The 20789-nt window shown below is 44.4% G+C and overlaps 1 protein-coding gene across 1 annotated transcript in view; it reads left to right on the top strand.

Moving 5' to 3' along the window:
• Positions 1-675: 675 nt before the first annotated feature.
• The window catches only part of Slc17a5 (solute carrier family 17 member 5), a 35991-nt gene continuing 15877 nt past the window's right edge, over positions 676-20789 (top strand). The window contains exons 1-7 of the mRNA XM_059268271.1: positions 676-844; positions 11000-11196; positions 12349-12582; positions 14883-14970; positions 17097-17183; positions 18509-18627; positions 20020-20178. Of these exons, the coding sequence (XP_059124254.1) occupies positions 751-844; positions 11000-11196; positions 12349-12582; positions 14883-14970; positions 17097-17183; positions 18509-18627; positions 20020-20178 (978 nt within the window). The 5' untranslated portion in view covers positions 676-750. The remainder of the gene's footprint in view (positions 845-10999; positions 11197-12348; positions 12583-14882; positions 14971-17096; positions 17184-18508; positions 18628-20019; positions 20179-20789) is intronic.

Below are 20789 nucleotides of genomic sequence, written 5' to 3'. Positions count from 1 at the left end.
CTGGAGAGATGGCTCAGTGGTTAAGAGCACCGATTGCCCTTCCAGAGGACTCAGGTTCAATTCCCAGCAACCACATGGCTGCTAACAACTGTCTATAACTCCAAAATCGGACACCTTCACTCAGACCTAGTTGCAGGCAAAATGCCAATGCACATAAAATAAAAATAAATACATTTTTTTTTAAAAAAAGCAGAGCGAAAAAGCATCTGCCTACATTAGGGTTCACCTGTGAAATAGGCAGTTTCGTCGGACAGAACGTGTTTTTCTTTACTGCTTTTCCACCTCAAAATCCACCTGCTATCCTAGAACAAAGACTGCTAATAGTCGGGAACTCTACTACAGACATCCGGAGGTCAAACACTCCCTGTCCACTTCCCCCGCTCCCTATCACCGCGTGATGAAAGCCCCGTCGCCGCCACCAGGTTGCCCCCCAGTCCTTAAAGGACCGGTGTACCCCGGCTTTTGCTAGGGGGAACAGAAGCCTAGAGATTTCCCCACCGCCCATGGCGCACGGTGCAAGCGCCAAGCCCAGCCCAGCCACGCCCACCCCTGCTGCACCACGCCCACACCGGAGTTGCCCAGAGCTAAGATGGCATCTTAGGAACCAGCGGCCAGAACTGGGCGGGGCCTGGGTGACGCAAGGGGCGGGGCCACATTCTGCCTCGCCCCGCCAGAGCGGCCCCGGGGGCTGTCCTCCCGAGAGCTCTGTTGGCTGAAGAACAACATCAGCACATCTGCTCTCCAGGCGTCATGAGGCCCCTGCTTCGGGGTCCGGCGATGAACGACGAGGAGGAGAACTCGGACAGCACCCCGCTCCTGCCGAGCGCCCGGCAGGCCGAAGCGGGTGAGCGGCTGGACCACCGAGGGGCTGCTAGTGGGAGCGTTCCGGGCGGCGGGTGGTTCCCTGCCATGGGCGCCTCCAGGGAGTGGCTGCGGGCTGGGGGGACGGGTACAGCCCCCCCGGAGCCTGCCGGAGCTGCCCGCGCTGGCCAGGGACTAAAGCAGTTCGGGGTCCTGGGTATCCTACCAGTCAATGAGCAAAGGGCCAAAGTGGCGCTCGCTCTTCCCCAGTGCCTGCCAGGTTTCCGCTTATGCCCGTCTGCAAGCATGTGATCAGGTAGCTCCTTGGGCAGGGAGGAGACGCACAGAGAGAGAGAAAGAATAGTTAACAGCTGTTGAGTGTGCGGAGGACAGTTGCATAATCCCGCGAATATCTTGACTTTGTGCTGTCAGAGACTAAAAATATTGCAGACATTTCCATTTTTCTTCGTCTATCAGACTACAGTGTAAGTTAAGAAACAGATCATTCTCGAGATGGCTATCTGTAGTGCACTAAGATAATGTGCCCAAGGTACTTCAATGTGGCAGTGGTACTTCAAAAAGCATCTTCCCTGACTGGGGATAAGGCTCAGTGGTAAGAGTTTTTGCCTGGCAAGGTTCTGGTCTCCATACCCACCACGCCCCAAAACCCAAGTATGTGTCTTCACTGGATTTTGCTACACTTTTGTAATTTAGCTTCTGAAAGCTACTAAAAACTAAAAGACAAATGGGCTTGCACACATCCAAGGATACAGGTGTGAGAAAGACTTGAACTGGAAATTTGCCTTTGTTGACCACGAACGACTGTCTTCCGTGGGTATGTCTTTTGTTAACATTACCAAAGGGTAGCCAGGCGCCTGTGGCGCATGCCTTTAATCCCAGCACTCGGGAGGCCGAGCCAGGCGGATCTCTGTGAGTTCGAGGCCAGCCTGGTCTACAGAATGAGATCCATGACAGGCACCAAACCATTGCCAAAGGATCTTTCGTAACTGCTTTAACCATAAGCAGATAGGCACCCTTCCTACTTGTATATGTAACTACCCGCTGACTACTTTCTGACTTTGTTCAGACACTTTTGTTGTTTTCTTGGTGATCTGTTTTGGTTTTGTTTTATTTTTGAAGAGTGTGTTTGGGGGCTGGAGAAATGTCTCAGCTGTTAGAGCACTGGCTGCTCTTCCAGAGGACCTGGTTTCAGTTCCCAGCAACCACACGGAAGCTCACAACTGTCTATAATTCCAGCGCCAGGGGATCCAGTACCCTACTGAGGCCTCCATAGACACCAGGCATGCATTCAGTTCCAGGGGACCTGACACCCTCACACCAATGCACATAAAATTAAATATATATATATGGTGGTATTGTGTTCCCCAAAATATTGTGTATCCTAATAAACTTATCTGGGGTCAGAGAACAGAAAAGCCACAAGATATTTAGGCTAGAAAATGTTAGCACACGCCTTTAATCCTAGCATTCCAGAGACAGAAATCCCTTCGGATCTCTGTGAGTTCAAGGCTGCATTGGAAACAGCCAGGCATGGTGACTCACGCCTTTAATCCCAGGGAGTGGTGGTAGAAAGCAGAAAGGTTTATAAGGCGTGAGGACCAGAAACTAGAAGCATTTGGCTGGTTAAGCTTTTAGGCTTCTAGCAGCACAGTTCAGCTGAGACCCATTCTGGATGAGGACTCAGAGGCCTCCAGTCTGAGGAAACAGGACCAACTGAGGAATGGGCAAGGTGAGGTAGCTGTGGCTTGTTCTGTCTCTCTGATCATCCAGCATTCACCTCAATAACTGGCTTCGGGTTTGATTTTACTAATAAGAACTTTTAAGATTCATGCTATATATATATATTCTTCTATATATATAAATTAGAAGAATGCTTTATTTTGTAAAGTTTAAGGCAGCAGTGGGTTGAGCCTAGTCACTTTTTGTTTGTTTGTTTGGTTGGTTGGTTGGTTAGTTGGTTTTCTTTGAGACAGTCTCATGTAGCCCAGGCTGGCCTCTGACTACTGTGTAGCTGAGGGTGACTTTGTACTCCTGATCCTCCTGCCTCCGCCTCCTGAATAGGTGCTAAGCAAGCACTCTACCCGCTGAGTTACACTCCGGCCCCTTTTGCTTCCTTCTCGGGTTAGAGTCAAAGTCTGGCACTTTACCGTCTTGCCATCCATTACCCTAGATCCCCTGCGCTTTGCCGTCATGTCCATCTTGGTGCCAACTGCCCCCACGGCAGACGCGCAGCACTTGAAGTTCCACGAGGCGGAGACTTCCACCAGGCTTGCGTGGGTGTCTACCTTCTCAGCAGTCAGTCCCGTCTGTTCCACTAGAAGCCTCATTTCCCCCCATAACTTAATTTCCCACAAATGAAAAATAGCCGCAGCTCGTAACATAGGAGCTGGGTCTCCAGGATCCAGAGAAGGCAGTGATAACAGCTGGGTTACTGAAATGACTGTGCGCTCGCTGCACAGTGCCCTGAGTAGATCGCAGCTCATCTTCCGAATGTCTGTAACGCAAGCTCAATCCAGTAAGCATTCAGGAACATGAGCTGTTTGGTTCGGAAACCCAGCGCCCGCTCCTACTCAGCAGTATTCGTTCTGAGACTGGGTCCAGGCTAAGGCCTTAAGTTCTCCCCGTGCCTTTCTCGTTTCCTTGCTCTGCACATCCTGTTGTTTGCATGGCTGTACTCACGCCCACCCCGGCCCCACAGCTGCCTGACAACTTCGGCTCATTGAGGAAGCCACAGTCAAATATCCCTCTTCCAAAAAGACCTTCCCTGGGCTGTCTCCCAAGATGAGTGGGCCTCCTTTCTCCCTTGTATAGGTATGCAGCGCTCTGTTTTATTAGCAAGGCTTCCTCAGGTGTGGAGGTGGGGATTAAGTGAGAGTGCCCTGTGATTTCCTATGATGTAATTCCCACGGCTCAACTGGCATGGATAGTAGTAGAGGGCACTAGGGAAACCAGGGGTGTTAAACACAGGTTGTCTCTTCAACAGAAGAGAGAACCTGTTTTCTGCCCAGAAGGCTGGGATTGGATGTAGTTAATAGCCTGGTGACCTGTGCTGTCTGTAGGGCCGGGCCACATCTGACTTCCCCCGGGCTTTTATGACTCTTCCTCCCAACACCTTTATATTGAGTATTTTTTCTCAATCTATAGAACCCATCTTTATGGACTAGGTCACATGTACTTTGCAAAGAGTTTGGATGTAGTGGTACCTTAAGCTTTACCGCACTCATGGGATTGAGTTTATTGTCACCAGGAAACTATTTTCCAAAATTGTACTGTACTTAAATGTGCCTAAAATAAACTGCCTGGGATTTGAACCAGTGCCTGCTACTGAGTTGTGGTGAGCCCGATTTCCTTCTTGCCTCACTCGTACCGACACGCTGCGGGCCGTGGTGTTTGCACAGATCCCCACCCTCAGCACCCAGCGTGGGGGGCTTGACAATCGGAGAAGGTAAGAGCATTTTTCTTTAAATAGAAACAGAATTCACGACCTTAAGTGAGAGTGGAAATAACCATGGGTTCCAGTCGGTCCTCTGAAACAAAGAACTTTATACAATTAGTGAGACGTTTGTTAAGACCCAGAGGAGGGAGCTGGAGAGAGAGCTCAGCAGTTAGAGCACTGGATTTCCAGAGGACCCGGGTTCAATTCCCAGCACCCACGTGGCAGCTCACCACTGACTGTAGCTCCAGTTTCAGGGGATCCAACACCTTCAAACAGACAGGCAGGCAAGCGAAACAACAATGCACCAAAAATAAAAATAAATAGATCATTAAATAAATAAATGTAAAGACCCAGAGGAAAAATATTAAGAGCAAGAGCTCTGCAACTTTGTACAAGTAACTGTAAAACTTAATCCTTGGTTTCCTGACCAAATACCTATTGATGTGAATCCTGGAAGCTCATGGGAACTAAAGGAAGATGAAATCTCTGTCAGTGATTTTGCAAGCTAGAATACAGTAATCATGTATTGCTTGGATCCTCTCAGGAGGATTATTTAAGAGAGAGAGAAACAGAGAAAAGAAAATTTTCTGCCAGGATACGTCTTGGCAGGTCTTAGCAGGGTGGCCTTAATGGACCTCCTCAGCTGCTCAGGCTTCACCCACCTATGCCTGTTAGGGGCTCACCCTCCTGAGCCATCTAACTGGATCTCAAAGCCCTCTGGCCGGCTGCCCAGCTGCCCTTCCTGCCACCCTGATCTGACAGAGCTTGGAGCAGCTTAGTGCAACACCAGTTCCAGGAATGGCTGAGAGGGGGGTACTCTGTTGGTGCAGCATGAGGTAGGTTTAGGCTGCCCCAGAGAGATTTGGTTTTGTTGTTTTTCTTGAAAACAGGGTCTTACTATGAAGCTCTGGCTGTTCTGGAACTCACTGTATAGACCAAGTTAGCATCCAACTCAAGGATCCGCCTGCCTCTGCCTCCTGAGTGCTGGGATTAAAGGTGTGCACCATCACCACCTAGCTCCAGATGGCCCTTCAAAAGGACAAGGAGCATATGTTTTAGATTCCACAAGCTAAGACTACTCACCCCGGTTGTACAGCTCAATAGTGAACTTGCTGTAATTAATCAGCTTTTATTAGATGTCTGTCAGCCATTGCCTATTTTAACTGGCCCCATGTGTAAACTAGAACACGAAGGACAGAAATGCACTGAGAATGGGAACGGCCTAGCTTGAGGGAAAAGGAATGTTGCAGAAGGATTGTGAATGTAGAGAGAGTGTAATGGAAGACTGGAAACATTTGGAATGACGTCCTCAAGGATGGAGTCCAGCAAAGAGAAAGGAGGATCCCATGGGACATGGATAGCTCGGAGACAGAAATGGAAAAAAGGTTCACTGTGCTCCTTCCGCTGAGTTTCCTTGCTTTGAAAGGGAAATAAGGAAATAAGTCCAATCCTATTGAGACATGACACTCATAGTGCACTGCTGAGACCTCTGTCTCCCGAGAACTCAAGCAGGAAGCGCCCTTTCCTCGGAGGAAAGCCTGGAGCAGCTATGGCTGTCTCCGCAGAAGGGCTGGCGCAGTGTCTGTTACTGAGACTCTAAGTGCTTTCCTTGCTGGTGGCTGGGCACTTTACGAATCCATCCATGGTGCAGTGCACTCACCGCCTTAGCAAAATAAGGAATTTTATCTCATCCTTTACATCAAAAGTGGAGCCGCGCACACGCGCACACACACACTCAAAGGGTTTCTCCGGGTAACCCTGGCTGCCCTGGAACTCTCTGTAGACCAGGCTGGCACTGAACTCAAGAAATCCCCCACCTGCCTCTGCCTCCCAGTGCTGGGAGTAAAAAGCCTGCACCACCACCCCTCGCTCAAAATGTTTGACACATTGTGGCGTGGTTTTTGTTGAGTGTTGGTTTGTTGGTTGGCTTTTTAAGACAGGGTCTCTACATAGCCATGACTGTCCTGGAACTCACAGAGACTCACCCATCCCTGCCTCACATAACTGGGACTAAAGACATGCACCACCACACCTGCCTAGAGTCTTTCTTTCTCACTTCAGGCCTTTTAGTCCCTGAGAACCCAGACCATCCAGACTCCTTTGTATTTATGATTACTAAAATTTCATTTGTTTTTTATTTGTATTTTTGTACAACATTACAAAAAGAATTAAAAATAACAATGTAGACAGGTTTGGAGTAGATTTAAGAAGGAAAACAGGAGTAACTTGTGAGGACCAGCCTCCAGCAGCTCAGGGTTTGAGGGGGAGCCTGCGGAGGCAGGGGACTATCACTCAACCCGACTTTTCTGAGGGAGCAAAACTTAATTCTCAAGGGCCGGCAAGGGGGGCTAAAAAAAATTCTAAATCTTAAGTTCTGGTTTAAATCTTTTAAAGTTAAAGACCGTTGTTTAACTAAAAGTTTTGTGCTTGCTCTTGGTCTGATAAATGGTCAGACTCTGGCAAGGGAGGAAGTTAGAAGAGGCTCACGAGAGCCTGTCCTTTACGGAAGGCATCATTGTACCCGGTATTCCAAGTTTCTGGTGCATAATTAGTGAGTTAACTGTTAACTGTTAGTTATTCTTAAAATGCTCTTATGCTTGCCTATATTAATTAGACTAGTCTTAGAGGCAATGCATTTAGCCATGACCTCTATTACAGCCCCTGGTTTTTTCTTTAAAAACTTAGAAGTAAGGCAATGTGGAGGGTTCGAGGTCTTTGTGCTCATAGATAAGCACTAGGGAAACCAGGGTTATTAAGCACTCAGGCTTGTCTCTTCAGAGGGAGAGGTATATAACCTGTTTTCTGTCCAGAAATCTGGGATTGGATATAGTTAATAGCCTGGTGACCAGTAGGACGAGGCCACACCTGACTCCCCCGGGCTTTTATGTTTATCTGGGACTCTTCCTCCTTTATCTTGACACCTTTATCTTGAGCTTTGTTTCTCAGCCTATGGGACCCATGCTTATGGGAGATGTCACATGTACTTTCCAAATGGGAGCAGAGCCCTCCCCGCCACAGATAGAACTGAAAACCTTGGGAATGAGAAGGTTGTGACTTCACTCATTCATCTAAGTAACTCTGTAAACACACATGGCCAGAGCTGAGAGTCCACCCTGGGTCTTTCCCTTTGTTCTCGGTCACACCCACTCCACATTCCTGTGTTTATAAAGCGTGGTTTAGAGGCTGGTGTTTGTTTTGATGAGTGCTCTGTTCGTTATGCAAGCATGATCTTGCTTTGAACTCAGTGTGGTGGGTATCCAGTGGACCGGCTCTTTCTGCCACGCAAGCTTGTTTTACCTTGGATCAATTTCACAGAGTAGCCAAATTCCTAGGCACGTGTTACTTTCTAAAAATATTTCTGGCCGGGCAGTGGTGGTGGTGCACGCCTTTAATCCCAGCACTCGGGAGGCAGAGCCAGGTGGATCTCTGTGAGTTCGAGGCCAGCCTGGACTACCAAGTGAGTCCCAGGAAAGGCGCAAAGCTACACAGAGAAACCTTGTCTCGAAAAACCAAAAAAAATAAAAAAATAAAAATAAAAATTCTGACTAAATAGATTTACAGTCACAGTCACGGCCATTTTCATAAACCTGGCATCAATTTATTTTTAGTATAACTTTTTTTATTTGTTTGTTTTGTTTTTTTAAGACAGGGTTTCTATGTAACTGCCTGGGATGTCCTGGAACTCACTCTGTAGACTAAGCTGGCCTCAAACGGGAACTCCCTGTCTCTGCCTTCTGAGTGCTGGGATTAAAGGCGTGTGCCATCACCGTGCAGCTTAGTATAACTTTTAAACTTCATAGTCATGTATTTTATTTTCTGATTATTGACAGTACCTTAGAAGTGTAAGTTGCCTGATCTATAACTTTTTAACATCACCACTAATAATTGGAAATGTCTTGCTCACCTTTTACATTTTTTATTTATATTTATTTAAATATATTATATTTATGTGCATGAGTGTTTTGCCTACATGTATGTCTGTTCACTATATGTATACGGTAACCATATACAGGTTACCCATAGAAGGGCAGAAGAGGGCATCGGATTCTCCAGAACTGGAGTTTCAGACCATTATGAGCCACCATGTGGGTGCTACAAATTCAAATCGAACCCAATCCTTCTAGAAGAGCAGTCAGTTCTCTTAATCACTGAACCATCTCTAGCCCCTTGATCACCTTTTAAAAACATTTATTTTGTTGTCACTGGGGATGGGGAATCAGAGGACAACTTGTACGTCGGTTCTTATGTACGTCGGTTCTCCTTATGTTTCAGTGACCAGACAAGCAAGCGCCTTACCCGCTGAGCCATGTTGCCAAGCTCTTTCTCCACCTCTTTTACTTCTCAACCTCTAGACCAACATCTTACTCACATGATAAAATCGCCAATCATGACCTGAGGAGAAACAAACAACATACAATAAAAGAAGGAAAATAACTGGGCGGTGGTGGCACACGCCTTTAATCCAAGCACTCAGGAGGCAGAGCCAGGTGGATCTCTGTGAGTTCGAGGCCAGCTTGGTCTACAAAGCGAGATCCAGGACAGGCAACAAAACTACACAGAGAAACCCTGTCTCGAAAAACCAAAAAAAAAGGCGGGGGACTATAAAAAAAATTGAGAAGGAAAAGAGTGATTGTTATGGAATAGAATATATGTTTAACTATGTAAAGATGTGTTACTTTTTACCTTGTCTGCCTAAGGCATCTGATTGCTCTAATAAAAAACTGAATGGCCAATAGCTAGGCAGAGGAGGGATAGGTGAGGCTGGTGGACAGAGAGAAAAGGGGGCCAGACTGCCAGGGGACAGCCAGCCTGCAGACAGACAGACAGGGGACAGACAGTCAGACACAGGAAACAGGAAAGCAGGATGGACAGTATGTAGATGAAGTAAATGAGCTCCGAGGCAGCACATAGATTAATAGAAATGGGTTAATTTAAGTTTAAAAAAAAAAACCTAGCTAGAAAGAAGCCTAAGCTAAGGCCAAGCATTCATAATTAGTAATAAGTCTCCGTATCATGATTTGGGGCTAGCAGGTCCAAGAAAGCATGCTATAAGTAATAAAGTATAGTATAGTCCAAATCAAGCATTACCTAAGGAAAAATTAATAGCATACAATAAAAAAGATAGGCGTATAAAAAATGGGATGGAATGGAATAATGGTATTACAAGCAACAGTAACATAAAGTGGTTGAGAGCAAGAGGATTAATAATCCCTCTTCCCTCCCTTTTACTCCCACATCTAGCATTTAGTCGAGGACTATTAATTTCTCCTTTAAATTTACTGAAACCTGCCCATTTCCCCAATTATTTAAAGTAACACTTTTTTTTGTTTTTGTTTTTCAAGACAGGGTCCTCTGGCTGTCCTGGAACTTACTCTGTAGACCAGGCTGGCCTTGAACTCAGAGATCCACCTGCCTCTGCCTCCCTGAGTGCTGGAATTAAAGGTGTGCCCCACACTCCTCGCCCTCCCACGCCCCCATCCCACCCCACCCTGGCTAAAATGATACATTTTAATTGCCCAAATTTGAGATTAGACTTCTGCTTCCAAACACCCGTGTAATGTAGCCTGATAAAGTGATGATGGGGGCTGGAGAGATGGCTCAGAGGTTAAGAGCTGTTCTAGAGGTCTTGAGTTCAATTCCCAGCAACCACACGGTGGCTCACTACCATCTATAATGAAATCCAGTGCCCTCTTCTGGCCTGCAGTATACACTGTATACATAATAAATAAATAAATCTTTTTTTTTTTTTTAAAGTGGTGATGGAATGTGTTCTTCTGTAGTGCACACCTTGAGGTATTCATTTGATTGGAACGAACAGCAAACTGTTCAAATTTAAATGATAGACATAACTAGAGTCTTAGAAATACAATTCTCGTAGGTTTGTATCTACCTGTTCTAGTAGCACCATAGGACAATAGCTATAGCCCTGAAAAAGGACTCAGGAATACCAAATGAACGGTTTTCTGGTGGCTGGAGAGACGAGTCAACAGTTGAGAGCATGACTTAGTCACTCTTCCATTGCTGTGAAGAGACACCATGGCCAAGGCAACTCTTAGGAAAGACAGCATTCAGTTGAGGGCTTGCTTACAGTTACAGAGGGAAAGGCATAGTGAGGCTTTTAAACCCTTACCTATTTTTCTCATGCCACATCTTCATCAGCTGAATTTTTACTAAAACTATGGGTAAGAGGGAATAAATTATCTTTGGACAAATCTGTGTAGGCATGCTTAATCTGAGACTATTCAAAAAGTACTGATTAGTAGTTTGGATATTTCTTTACAAATTGCCTTTGGGAGGGACTGGAGCACTGACTCTGTGGTTTAAGAGCACTTATTGCTCTTGTAGAGGACTTGGGTTCTGTTCCCATCCTCCACATGGCTGCTCACTGGTTCATAACTCCAGTTCCAGGGGATCTGATACCCTCATCCGGCCTCTGTGGGCACTGGGCACACATACAGTACACCAACATACAGGCAAAATACACATACATAAGATATAAAAATAAATCAATCTTTGGGGTATGGTAGTGCATTCCTTTAATCTCAGCACTCAGCAGGCAGAGGGAGGCAGATCTCTGAATTTGAGGCCAGCCTGGTCTCCAGAGAGAGGCCCAGGACAGCCAGAGCTACACAGAGAAACCTTGTCTTGAAAAAACAAATAAATAAATAAAATTTAAATGTTTTTTCCTTTCACTATTTAGAGATCGTATGATTTAAAGTTTTCTCCCAACCTTCATTTCAGCTCCAGCATGCTGCTCTGCTCGTTACAACTTAGCGGTTCTGGCCTTCTTTGGTTTTTTCGTTCTTTATTCGTTACGTGTGAACCTGAGTGTTGCGTTGGTGGACATGGTAGATTCAAATACAACTCTGACCGATAATAGGACTTCCAAGGAGTGTCCAGAACATTCTGCCCCCATAAAAGTTCACCACAATCACACGGTAAGTGCTATTTTTAAACAAAAAAAAAATTGATTAATACTGAAATGCTTAGTAATAAAAATAATGGGAAAAAATATGCCTTTGTCAGAAAGAAACCAAAATATTTGTTTGTGTGTATTCTCCCCGGGTTAAGATCTCTTTCTGTTTTCTTGGGAGTTAGTTGAACAGTTAGTTGACTTACAGTTATAAGATATATAGCTACCACATACATTGAACTGTTTGGAAAGTCCTTTTTCAGTTTCCTGAGGAGAATTTGAAGAAACTTCATTGGCACATCAGAAAGCTGGATTGTTTTACATCTTAGTAAGTAGTTTCTCCAGGACATTATTGGATAGCTCTTTGTTTTTTTTTTCTTTTTTTTTTTTTTTTTTTTTTTGAGACAGGGTCTCTCTACATAGCCTTGGCTGTCCTGGAACTTGTTGTATAGTACTATATAGACCGGACATAATAGAGAGCTACCTCTGCCTGTGTCTCCGAGTGCTGACATTAAAGGCATCTGTCACCACAGCCCACCCCAAGCCCGGGGCTCTTTCTTGAATCTTCTCAGGCAGGGTTATGACAGCCTCAGCATCCCCTCTTCTAGTTTTTAGTGCCACAGAACAGCGAGCTTCTAGAAGTTCATGGCTTTCAGTTCTTGCCCACTGGCTTCTGGAAACTGCATGTTGTCATGGCCCACCTGCCTTAGAAAGCTTGCTTGTCTTAGTTAGGTTTCTGTTGCTGTGATGAACACCACGACAGAAAGCAGCTTGGGGAGGGAAGCATTTATTTCATCTCACAGCTCACAGTCCGTCACGAGGGGAAGTCGGTGCAGGAACTCAAGATAGGAAGCCTGAGGCAGGAACCAAAGCAGGGGCCGCAGAGGAATTCCCCCACAACCTGTTCAGCTTGCTCTTTATAGCCCAGGACCACCTGTCCACAGTAGCCTAGGCCCTCCCACATCAATCATCAATCATTAAAATGCCACAGACTTTCTTACAGTCTGATGGCAGCATTTTCTCCACTGAGGTTCCTTCTTCCCAGATGACCCTAGCTTGTGTCAAGTTGACAGTAAACAAACAAACAAACAGCACAGCTTGCATGTTCTGCAGTCCAAAACAATAGTTCAAAGTTTCAAAGTCAGAAAGATTGTTCTTCTCTCTGCTTTTTTCACAGGGTAAAAAGTACCAGTGGGATGCAGAAACTCAAGGATGGATTCTTGGCTCCTTTTTTTACGGCTACATCATCACACAGATTCCTGGGGGGTACATGGCCAGCAGGATTGGAGGCAAGCTGCTGCTGGGCCTTGGCATCCTGGGCACTGCTGTCTTGACCCTGTTCACACCCATGGCTGCAGACTTGGGAGTGGCGGCCCTCATCGCGCTGAGAGCCCTGGAAGGATTAGGAGAGGTGAGGACTTGGGTTCTTGTTCTACTTCTTATTCTTTATCTCCTCCTCTGTCCTGCATGCCTTTAAAGATTTGTTTATTTTTATTTTATATGGATAAGTGTTTGGTCTGCATGCATGTGTGTACATGATGTGAGTGCAGGTGCCTGTAGGAACCAGAAGAGGGCGTCAGATCTCCTGGAACTGGATTGCAGTGGCTGCTAGCCACCGAGTGGGTGTTACCAGTGCCCTTAGGCAGTGAGCCGTTTCCAGCTGAGAGAACATTTTCTAAGGGAGACAGCAGCTCATGCTTCAGGAGATAGGGAAATTGGTTTATTTCCAGTCACAGTGGCTAAGATGGCCCACACTTAACCATACACACATACATTTTGGCACTTTTTAAAAAGACGTACTGTTTTTGATTATGTGTATGTCTCTGTGTGTCTGTGTGCACATGAGTGCAGTGCCTTTGGAGACCAGAAGGGATTAAATTCCTCGAACTGGAGTTACAAGCGGTTGTGAGCCACCGTATGGATGGTGGAACTGAATCCGGGTCCTCTGGAAGGACAGCCAGTGCTCCTAACTCCTGAGTCATCTCTCCAGACTCTGTTTTGGCACATTTTACAAAACATGTTGTTAAATTGCCTTATTTTGCCGGCAGTGGTGGTGCCTGCCTTTAATCTCAGCACTCAGGAAACAGAGCCAGATGGATCTCTGTGAGTTCGAGGCCAGCCTGGTCTACAGAGCAAGATCCAGGACAGGCACCAAAACTACACAGAGAAACCTTGTCTTGAAAACCAAAAAAATTGCCTTATTTTACTAAATTTGTTATTTATGGGAATTCCTCTCTATTATTAGTTCTTTTTTTTTTTCTGGTCTTCTAACTTAGAGACAAATAATTTATTATTTTTATCTAACTATACAAATTTACTTCAAGGATTCTTCTAAACTTTTATGCTGTGAAAAATATTACTATTTGTTTTATGCCCTTCACCATTTTTAGTTTTTTGGTTTTTTTTTCCTTACTTGATTTTGTTTCAGTACTAGAGAATCAAACCCAGGGCCTTGCACATGCTGCAAATATTCTCTGCCACTGAGCTGACCCCACAGCCCCACTCAGAAATCTGTTAATTTCTATCTTTCTTTTCCTCCCCATGCTTCTTTTTGTATCTCTCTATCTTGAATAATGAATGCTCTCCAGGCTGGAGAGCTGCTCAGTGATCAAGAGCCTTAACTCAGGTACAAGGCGGCTCTAGGTCTGCAGAGCTCACAAAGGCTGGGAGGTAGCCTCGTCCAGTAGTGCACTGGAGAGGACGTTGGAGTGAAAACGTTGACCTTGGAACAGAAGTTCCACGGTCACAGTCAGGCATTCAGTAAATCCTAATCCCTAGTCCTCAGCTTCATCATTTTAATAGTTGAGTCTTAAGTAACTGCCCATCCTCAATCACAGGAATCATACACAGCTTATATATGGTGAAATTAGCTGGAAGGCTCTGGAGATTTCTGGGCTCTAGTTTTACTTTATTTTATTTTGGGGTTTTTGAGACAGGGTCTACCTATGTAGCTCTGTGTGTCTGGAACGCACTGTGTAGACCAGGCTGTCCTCAAACTCAGAGATCCACCTGCCTCTGCCTCCTGAGCTGGGATTAAAGGCATACACCACCACACCTGGCCCCAACGTCTAATTTTAAAGGTGTTTTTGTTTGTTTTGTTTTGTTTTCCCTAGACGGGTTTTTCTCTGTGTAACACTGGCTATCCTGGAACTCCTCGCCCTGTAGACCAGGCTGGCCTGGAACTCACTGAGATCCTCCTGCCTCTGCCTCCTGAGTGCTGGGATCAAAGGCATGCGCCACCACCACTGGCTTAAAGTTCTATTAGGAGTTTGCATGTTCTTATCATCCATATCCAAATAGCAGTCCTCACAGACGTCTATTAAACAATTCCTTCCCGGTTACAAAATAAATCCTATTCGCCTCTGTCAGCCCCCAGGTTTGTTTGTTTTTTCTCCTTACCTAAGTGAAATGTATTTATTTGTAGTCTGTTGCTTCTGATCCGGTGACTGTCTCTTTGCTGAACTATTCTCCTGGTGTGGTTTCCTGTCTGTGGATGTTTAACATTGTAGTCTGTTGTCTCTGCTGCTGTCACAGATGGCCCCTGGAGCTGTCAACAGAATTTCAATGGTGTTTGTACTTAGATTCTCTCATCTTTCAACATTCTTTCTGTACATACCACACGCCTCATCCATAAAGCTAGGTCAGCAACTTTTATCTTTTCTGTCTGATTTTGAAGCTGCCTTGTATTTCATCAGAAATATCCACCCCCAGGGTGTTACGTTTCCAGCTATGCATGCCATGTGGTCTTCCTGGGCTCCCCCTCTTGAAAGAAGCAAGCTGCTTACCATTTCCTACGCAGGTAAGATAACTATCCTGATAAAGCTTTTGTTGTAATTTGATGCATACGTACCAGCCTTGAGAAAGGTACATGCATGCCAGAATCACTCAGTGTAGATGCCTCTTCCTGGGGGAAATAACCTTCTAAGGGTATACCTAGACTCTCAGTTTTTCCTCTTTGGCTCAGGAAGAGAATAATTGGCCATGGTTGACTAATACCATTTCCTCTATGTACTATCATTTATCTCAAAATATGTTGTCTTTTCAAATGTTGGAATTTATAAAATAGTTCAGTAGATGGAAAAATTGGTTTTGTTCTTTAATTGTGATTTTGTTGTTGTTGTTTGGTCTGTTGGTTTTGGGTCTTTTGTTGTTTGTTTGTTTGTTTGGAGACAGGGTTTCACTATATATCTTGAGCTGGCCTGGAATTCACTATGTAGACGAAGCTACCCTTGATCTCATAGAGATCTACCTGCTTCTGCTTCCGAGTCCTGGGACTAAAAGCATGCATGTGTTTCTGTGTGCATATGCACATGAGTACAGATGTCCATAAAAGCATCAGATCCCCTGGAGCTGGAGTTATAGGCAGTTGTGAGCTGCCTGGTGTGGTCACTCGGAGTTGAATTCAGGTTCTGTAGGAGAAACAGTATGTGTGTGTTGTGTATGTCTGAGTGTGTGTGCCGTCATTACCAGGGCATCCCCTGACAAGACAGCAATGCCTGTGGGTCGGTAAAGGTGAGGAGATAAACCTCACAGAGCTAATTTCAGGGAACAGCGTCTACTTTATCGCACATGAGCAACCACTGAGATATTGGAAGCCTGTCGACTGTGACTGGTTAGCACACTACCTCGCATTGGACAGTGAGGGCTCATACCACCAGGGTCTCTGTGTGGAAGAAGTACATTCAAGGAGACGTGGAGAGGGCAGACTAGTACTCGGTGACTGTACGGTTTTTCAGGCTTTATCTCTGTGCCTTTCCTTTACCCACGTGAAGCTCCCAGAGCCATTGTCCGATTTCCTGTTCATCCTGTTACTGCTTCCTGTTCTTGTTTGGTTCTTGGTTTTGTTTTTTCGAGACAGGGTTTCTCTGTGTAGTCCTGGCTGTCCTGGATCTCGCTCTACAGACCAGGCTGGCCTCAAACTCAGAGATCCACCAGCCTCTGCCTCCCAAGTGCTGGGATTAAAGGCGTGCGCCATTGCGCCCAGCTGTCACTACTTTCTTAGTGTTTTTCTTAGTTGCTCTGGGACTGAATCTTAGCCATGTTTTCAAAGTCTGGTTGCTGTTCCGTACATCTTTCCCTCATTTTGAGAGGTCAGAAATCACTGTCATATTTGAACTCTGCATTGCTCTGTGGTTCTTATACTTCCTAATATAGAAGTCATTTGGTTTATATCTGTCTTCTACCTATGACTAGAATATGGGATCAGATTAGATTATGGTAACATGTATCTATAATTCCCATACTTCAGAAGTGGAGGCAGGAAGATTAGGAGTACAAGGGCATCCTTAGCTACATCTGGAGATTAGGGCTACCCTAGGCTACATGAGACCCAGTCTTTAAAAGTAAAAGTGGTTCACATCTGTAATCCCAGGACCTGGGAAGCTAAGGCAAGAACATTTCTGTAAATTTGAGGCAAGCCTGAGCTACATAGTGAGTTCAAGACCAGCCTGGGCTCCAGGGTACAATCCTGTCCCAGTTAAAGAAGAGAAAGACACAGACTATTATTTCGCTCCCACTGCATTTAACTGAAATGTCCTCCATTTTCTGGTTAAAATGTATTATTTATGAAACAGTTGTTTATAGTATATAAAATTATGAAAAACCTCGCTCTCACTTCAACAAGCGTGCCAATACCCACGAGCCTCCATCAGCCTCTCTAGCACTGTGTACCACTCTGCGCAGTTCTCCTACTGATTGGTACCTCCTATTCATCAACATCTGCACAGTTGTAACTTATGCAGCTGTACTAGTGCATATGCGTCACATTTTCTAGAGCATGGCCCTGTGGGATTTTCTGTTCACATGTAGCCACTTCTAATGCAGTAGTTCTTCCTGTCCTGTATCCTGTTCCCCACCCCTTAAACAGTAGGCCTTCCGTTTGCTCACCTCTCGCCAAGGCTTATGAAGTCTTCTGTGTTGATCCAGGAGCACAGCTTGGGACGGTAATCTCACTTCCTCTCTCTGGAATAATTTGCTACTATATGGATTGGACTTATGTCTTCTATCTTTTTGGTAAGTATAAATTTTTGACTACGTTATAATGTAAATTTAGAATGTAATAGTAGTGAATTACATTTAAATGTGAGTCTGTCTCCCAACTTTCTAACTTAGAGATTTCATAAGTGAACATGGGAGTTCGTAAGAATTTAGTAAAGGGCTCTTGAACCCACAGTGACCAAACGTTAGTTCAGAGTCAAACATGTAAGGAATCTGAGGTGCTTCCGGCAGTACGAGCCCACGTTGTGTCACGTGATGTCACCACAGCCAAGGTTCCAAGAGAACGAGTGCTTTGGACATATGTCCTGTGGCACCACACGATACTGATGAAGGCTGCCTGAAACACCTCAGCTCAGATTCGAGAACACTGTATGTTTTCACTGTACGTGCTGTTTTCTGCTGTTCTAGAAACATGATAGTTTATTATGGAAAACAAAAGACAGTCTTCTCCTGCTGTAATTCTTCAGCATGTATCAAATCGCTGTACCTTTGGATTGGATCTAAGTGTGTGATTTTAAGAATCATTGAGAGCCGGGCAGTGGTGGCGCACACCTTTAATCCCAGCACTTGGCAGGCAGAGGCAGGAGGATCTCTATGAGTTCTAGGCCAGCCTGGTCTACAGAGCAAGATCCAGGAAAGGCGGAAAGCTACACAGAGAAACCCTGTCTCGAAAAACAAAACAAACAAACAAACAAAAAAAGAACAAAATACTTTCTCTCAAGCAAAATAGAGTGGTCTTTGCCTCAGGGATTTAATTCTTTTCCTTTCCCTTAGTGTGAAGGCATTTCATTTCTCAAATTGATTGACAGGCTCATAGGAAATTCATTCAAAATGAATGAAACAGACACACACACACACACACGCACACACACACACACACATATATATATATATATATATATATATATATACATATATATAAATTTTTTTTTAAGATTGTTCTGAGCCAAGAATGGCAGTAGTGGCCCTTGGGAAACTAAGATCCAACAAAAGTCTGTCTATCTGTAGACCTTGATTGTCTGAGTCTTGTAATTGATGTGTATTATCAGAGTGTATTTGAGACTGTACATGGTCATAATACCTGTCGTCCCAGCAGTTGAGGCAGGAGAATTGTTCAAGTTTAATCTAGGCTTCATAGTGAATACCAAACTAGCCAGGACTCTGTCTCAAATCATTCCCCCTGTTCACAGAGAATAATAGTTACTATTCTATTGAAGATCCAAAGCTTGAAACTAAGTCAATTTTCCATTACATTTATAGATATATAATCTTCTCAAGGTGTGTACAAAATGCTGTTGATATATTCAAATTTTATTTAACTGTCATCTTTCTATTTCAAGGTGTAATTGGAATAGTCTGGTTTATTTTATGGATGTGGCTAGTTAGTGATACACCAGAAACTCACAAGACAATCTCCCATTATGAAAAAGAATACATTGTGTCATCGTTAAAAAATCAGGTATGGACTTTGGTACATGTTAAAAATTAAGATAATCTTTGAAATAGAACTTTCAGTTACACATGCCTTAAGCAAATTAGGATAAGCAAATGAAATAAATGTCTAAAATACTGTCTGGGGAAGTGCAATTCTTTCTACACTAAAACTAATTTCTTCTCAAGATCATTCTAGGAACTAAGAGCATAAACAGCCATGAGTCCATCTGAGCAGACAAATACAACCTGAGGACAAACCAAGAGGGTGCCATTATTAATGCCCTTGAATTGGGGAATTCTACCTTATGTGACTATCCAGCATACTCTGGGCCAACCCATTTATTAAATATTAATAGTTTAAAGCTGAATGGTGGTGGCACATGCCTTTAATCGCAGCACTTGGGAGGCAGAGGCAGGTGGATCTCTGTGAGTTCAAGGCCAACCTGGTCTACAAAGTGAGTTCCAGGACTGTTACACAAAGAAACCCTTTTTCCAAAAAACAAACACACAAATATATTGATAATTTAACATCTGTTTCAAAATAAAAATGAGTGTAAATAGAAATTCTCATATCTTTTCAAATTAAGATTTATTTTTATATTTTTAAATTGTGTGTATTTGTCTGTGTATCAATATACATGGGAGTGCAGTTTCCTTTGGAGGCCAGAGGTGTCAGGTCCCCAGGAGTTACAGAAGAGTGTAAGCCACCCAGTGTGGGTGCTGGAGACTGAACTCTGCAGGAGACATATGCACTCTTAACTGCTAAACCTTTTCTCCAACCTTTGACCTAGTGCATCACCCCCAGTCCCCTTCCCTGAAGGTCACGTCTGCACGTGGATGCATATAAAGCCCTCACCTGTTTTCATCCCCGAGATGGCGATGTTGCCCAGGCTAGCCTCAGACTCCAAGCTCAAGTCACCCTCCTGCTGAAACCTCCTGACTAGCTGAGGCTACGGGTGTGCAGCACCACACCCAGCTTGCACGGTTCTTGTAAATCTTTCCAGTATAGCAAAGACTGGATAGTGAAATACAGATTCTAGTAAGACCTTCCAGTCTCTCTGCTTTTCCCTTATGTCAATCAACCTCTAACTGTGGTAATGACACTGTTCTCTCTTTTACAGAAGTGTTCATATTTATAGCAGCACTGACACCTGTAGCTTCTACTATACTATATTTATCTTTTCCTCTAATCTCAGCCATAGGTCCTCTAGTTTATATTTTTAATGAAACAACTAAAATTTGTTAATTGTTTTGCTACTTAGCATTTCAAAGGAGTTGATTTTATGATCTAGAATGTACGACCAAGGTTGGTGTTCTGTGCACTGGGCTGATTGTAGCTAATATGACGTGTGGTTGAGCTAATATGGCATAGGTCAACACAGCCGCAGCTTCTCCTAATTGAGTCTGTCTCCCTCAGCTCTCTTCCCAGAAGGTGGTGCCATGGGTGTCCATCTTGAAGTCACTACCACTTTGGGCGATTGTCATTGCACATTTTTCCTACAACTGGACCTTTTATACGTTACTGACATTATTGCCCACTTATATGAAAGAAATCCTAAGGTTCAACGTTCAAGAGGTAAGAGAAAATGGTCATCTGCTTCCTGTGTAGAGAATGTGTTTTCTGAACTGCACACACAATTCCTTCTCACCCAAATTAAATTCGGTCATTTCCTTCTGTGCTAGCTAGTTTTTATGTCCACAAGCTAAGGCATTTGAGAGGTGAGGGCCTCAATGGAGAGGATGCCTTCTTAAAGAGCGGCTGTAGGTAGCCCGTGATGAACATTACTTAAGTAAGTGAAGATGCCATTCTAATTTAGTCAGTACCAAATGAAAGTGTCAGGGACACCCACATATTTGGGATGATAACTGTAGGTGAATGTTTGTAACTGTGACTCAGGGGTGCTTGTTTATAGGAAGAGGTGGAGTTGAGACTAGTCTGGACAGGGCGTCTGCATAGCTGGCGATGCTCTACTTGTCATAACTGACTTTTGAATCTCCAGCGTATTAAACTATGCATTTGATTTTGTAATAAAAATCATTTTAAATAAAATTTTGGAGACTAAAACTGTTCTGGAGCTGGGGGTGGGTGCACAGACTGGGGAGGTGGAGGCAAGAAATAAAAACAGCTTGTTCTCTGTGAAGCAGTGCAGGCTGATTGGAAGACTTTCCAAATTTAAAGTAGCATCC

The sequence above is a fragment of the Peromyscus eremicus genome, chromosome 7 (assembly GCF_949786415.1).
Source record: "Peromyscus eremicus chromosome 7, PerEre_H2_v1, whole genome shotgun sequence".
Classification (NCBI taxonomy): Eukaryota; Metazoa; Chordata; class Mammalia; order Rodentia; family Cricetidae; genus Peromyscus; species Peromyscus eremicus.
Note: the sequence above shows the minus strand (reverse complement) of the source record. Positions and strands in the feature narration are given on the sequence as shown.